Here is a 3,885-nt window from a genome sequence, read left to right as displayed (position 1 = left end):
TGCAATAAACAGCTCTTATTTTAAGAGTGCTTATATTAAATAATAATCGTTGAAATGCTGTACCAAACAAGAAATTACATATATAGGTCATTTTATTATTTTTGATACATTTTGTGGACATGAAAAGGATATTTGAAGCAAAACATGCCGCGGTAACTAAATATGTTGCATTGTGATACAAATAGTGGGAACACTCTACCGTTTCTCTATATAGCTAAATTTTACTCGTATTTAAAGTATATTTTACTTAACTTTTGGCAATATTTGACATATATTAATGTTGTCTTCAATGAACAAATCAGTGCATCTTTAAAAGTGCAAATGTCTTGAACGAACAAATGCCTTTGAAATTAAAAGAGGATTAAATAAATAAATAAATAAATAAATAAATAAATAAATAAATAAAAATCCGCAAAAATTAAACTGCAATTTATCTCGCCCTGATAAACAAATCAATAAACATTCAAAATGTGGGAAAATGTAGAGGAGAAAACAATGACTACTCAATGTTAACCTGCTTCGACACAATCTACTCCGTAAACGCGCTTAAGAAATAAATATACATTGAATTGAAATATAGATAACACTATTCCTGAAATTGACATATAAACATAAAATGACAGTAAACAGTTTAAAAACAATTCAAGCATTGTATGGCACTGCTACGTGTTTGAAAACAGAAATGAAACCTAATTTATACCGTAGAAAACAGGTTGTTAAAAATAATTAGAATGAATGATTGCATTAAAGAAAATTTTTTTTTTCGCAGTTGTCATTTTGATGCGAAAAAAAATGGGAAGAAATATCAATTTCAAGTATTTTAACAGTCACGTGTGCTTACCCATGCATGTATTTAAGGTATAGAAAATTTTGTTTTTGGGTGAATGGCCATTATTTACTCTAACTCTACTTGTTCCAATCAAGAGCAGTATGTGTTTCTTAGTCATGTTAAACTCATAAGAAAATATTTTTTAAATGTTGAAACCGGTAGGTTAAGGGTTTACTGTCTTTAGCTTTGCTTAAAATATTTTCTGTAGTGTTCAACAGAACAAAGAAAAAAAAAAGGTTTAGACCTCACCTGAGAGTTTTAATTTTTTTAGGTGAACTGCCTAGCATTCCACAGGAAACCTAGATAGGTCTTATCTTGGTGGTGACTGACATCTAGTGGATTTTATGTGAAATGCCGTGTTTCAAAAACTGACATTTATTTCAATACCCAGGTGATGTCGCCCCCTTGCCAGCAAAATGAGAAATCGTTTTTGACTATGTACTAAATCAAATGTTTAAAGAGCTGAAGATATTTTATCAGGGTTTAAAACGATTATGAAAAAAATGTATGTCTACAATTCTGATTTGATCTGATATGACTACCTATATGCTAACTAAAGTTAGTTTTAATAAATATACTCCATAATACTGGACAAAGTTAACAAAAATAACTTAAACCAAACTACATTATTAAATGTATAACTACATTAAAAACATTGAAAACTATAGGCATCCAGGGGCTTGCTAGAAAATTAAATGCCCCGAACATATGCCCCGTTATATTCTTTGTTATTCAGCAAGTAGTTTATTATTGCCTGTTATAATATTAATAATAATTATTATTATTAGTATTATTATTAATATTATAATTATTATTATTTATGAATAATAATTAATTTTGCATAAAAACTGCTTTTGCATTTATTTTAAAAATCAAATAGGTTTGAAAGATTGTCAGGATGAAAAACAAACGAAAATTTATTACACAAAAAATATTTATTTGCTTCAAATATTTACATTGTTTAGAGGTGCATTTGTCCTCTGATATATACCCTATAAAATAGCCAAACAATGTTTCAAACTACATGTCAATAACAAAACTGTACTTGTTAATTTTACATAAGGTATTTTTTCACACAATTCCGCCAAGATAGGCTACATAACTTATTTTACAGAGCAAAAACAAGAACTCAGTGTCGAGACCAGTAAAATGCAGCTGAACGCGAGTTTTCACATGTATCGCTCCAGTCCGGATGCAAAATTGGCTTGTCTCATATATGAATTATTGTAGGAATTCATCGTTGGCCCCGAGAGACCTAAAAGAGGCTCTGTGTGATCTGCGCAGGACCCAGAACGCACGGGCGGCAGCGAAATCCTGTTCCCCGAGCAGTACACCTGTGAACCTCCAGGGGAGAAGCCGGACTGCGTCACACCGGACAGGTGAGAGGGCGAAGTCGGAGACGGGTAAGTGTAGCTGGATGTCATATTTGAAGCAAGAGATCCAGTGTTCCTGCTCAGCATGTTGCTCGTGGGATTAATCGCTTGGGTCTGAAAGCAGGTTGGGTCAGAGGTGGATACGGAGCAGCTGGAGGTCATGGTACCCAAATCACCCGCACCCAGGCCGAGAGATTGCGTGTTGAGATCTCCTCCACTTTGCATCACTGTCTGCTGACTAATAATATTATCAATGCTGAACATCCTAGCCTGGCCCTGCGTGACCCCGGCCGATGCTTGATAGTGATGCAGCATCGCCGGGTGTGGGGAACCAGCCAGCTGAGACCCGTAGCCAGATGTCACACCCGGGTACAAGGTGTTGGGGTACGCTTGTCTACCCATAGGTGTGGGCGTAAAAGCGCTGGAGCTTTGCATGTAACCTGGATAGGTGCTGACATCAGTCCGCTTAAAGCGCTTCCTCCGCCTTAAGAAGCTCCCGTTGTCGAACATGTCCTCAGCGGCAGGGTCAAGCGTCCAATAGTTTCCTTTTCCGGGCCTACCGGGCTCCCGGGGGATTTTCACAAAACAGTCATTGAGGGTAAGGTTATGCCGTATGGAGTTCTGCCACTTCTTGGAGTTCTCGCGGTAAAATGGAAAGCGCTCCATAATGAACTTATAGATGCCGCCGAGTGTGAGTTTTCTCTCAGGTGAATTGGCGATGGCCATTGCAATCAGTGCGATGTAACTGTATGGAGGTTTACCTCGCTGCACTGGCCTTTTCCTCCGCCGGCTACCAGTGGCGGGCAGATGTTCTTCGGTTTGACCCAATGAAACAACTTCCTCTCTGTCTGTGTTTGGACTGCTGCCTTGAGGCTCGGCTTTGATGAGAATGCCATCTTTAGTTCGAGCTTGGTGGTTAAGCGCAAGTGGTGGAAGAGGAACCGGGGAGTCCAGACTCACGTTTGGAGACACCACCACTGGACTGGCCGCCTCGGCTGGTGAGTGCTGGGACTCTGCCGTCATGTTGCACATGCCCGTGAAATATGAAAAGTTTGCAAGATTCATAAAAGTTGTCTAATAAAGCTTAACTTTTAGAACTTTCAGAATTTTATTTACCTAAATTTGCCAAACTAAACGGGCAGTAGTAATAAAATGCGCGTATATCCTCAGCTGTCGATTAGAGAGGTGTTTGTCTAACCAGGTGAGTGAGACGGGGGGAGTTTTATAGAGCGGGCAGTGTGACGACACAGGTCGCCTCGTGACGATTGACTGGGTGACACAGTTCTCCCCTCACTAACAAAGAATGCAAGAACAGAAAAATCAGCGTTTGATGTTGTTGGTTAACCTGATTATAATCCACATACCAAAAGTTAAGAATAAATTACATAGAAACTATTTAAATAAAATTCTAGATAACGGTCGCTATACATTTTTTCCCTTTTAATTTCTTTGTTTTTATTTAGTTCGTTATTCCTTTAGTTGGTTAGTTTGATTTGCAGAGATACCATAACAGAACCTATTTTGGTTCATCAAAAAACTTTGTGAACAGTTCTTTAATGCAGCTTCGTTTTAAGAACTACTATTTGAACTTTTATTTAAATATCTAATGAATTGTTTTTTACTACAGAAACTTGGTAAGGTTCTTTGTAAAGAAAAAGGTTCTTTATGGAATCATCAGAACCT

At 37.5% G+C, this 3,885-nt stretch overlaps 1 protein-coding gene across 1 annotated transcript; it reads right to left on the bottom strand.

Annotated features, from left to right (window-relative positions):
- Positions 1-1,749: 1,749 nt before the first annotated feature.
- On the bottom strand, positions 1,750-3,397 carry foxe3 (forkhead box E3). The gene has a single exon (NM_001079682.2). The coding sequence runs from the start codon at positions 3,265-3,267 to the stop codon at positions 1,999-2,001; it is 1,269 nt and encodes a 422-aa protein (NP_001073150.2). The 5' UTR covers positions 3,268-3,397; the 3' UTR covers positions 1,750-1,998.
- Positions 3,398-3,885: the final 488 nt, after the last annotated feature.

This window comes from Danio rerio, chromosome 8, assembly GCF_049306965.1.
Source record: "Danio rerio strain Tuebingen ecotype United States chromosome 8, GRCz12tu, whole genome shotgun sequence".
Classification (NCBI taxonomy): domain Eukaryota; kingdom Metazoa; phylum Chordata; class Actinopteri; order Cypriniformes; family Danionidae; genus Danio; species Danio rerio.
This window is presented reverse-complemented; position numbering and strand designations above follow the sequence as displayed.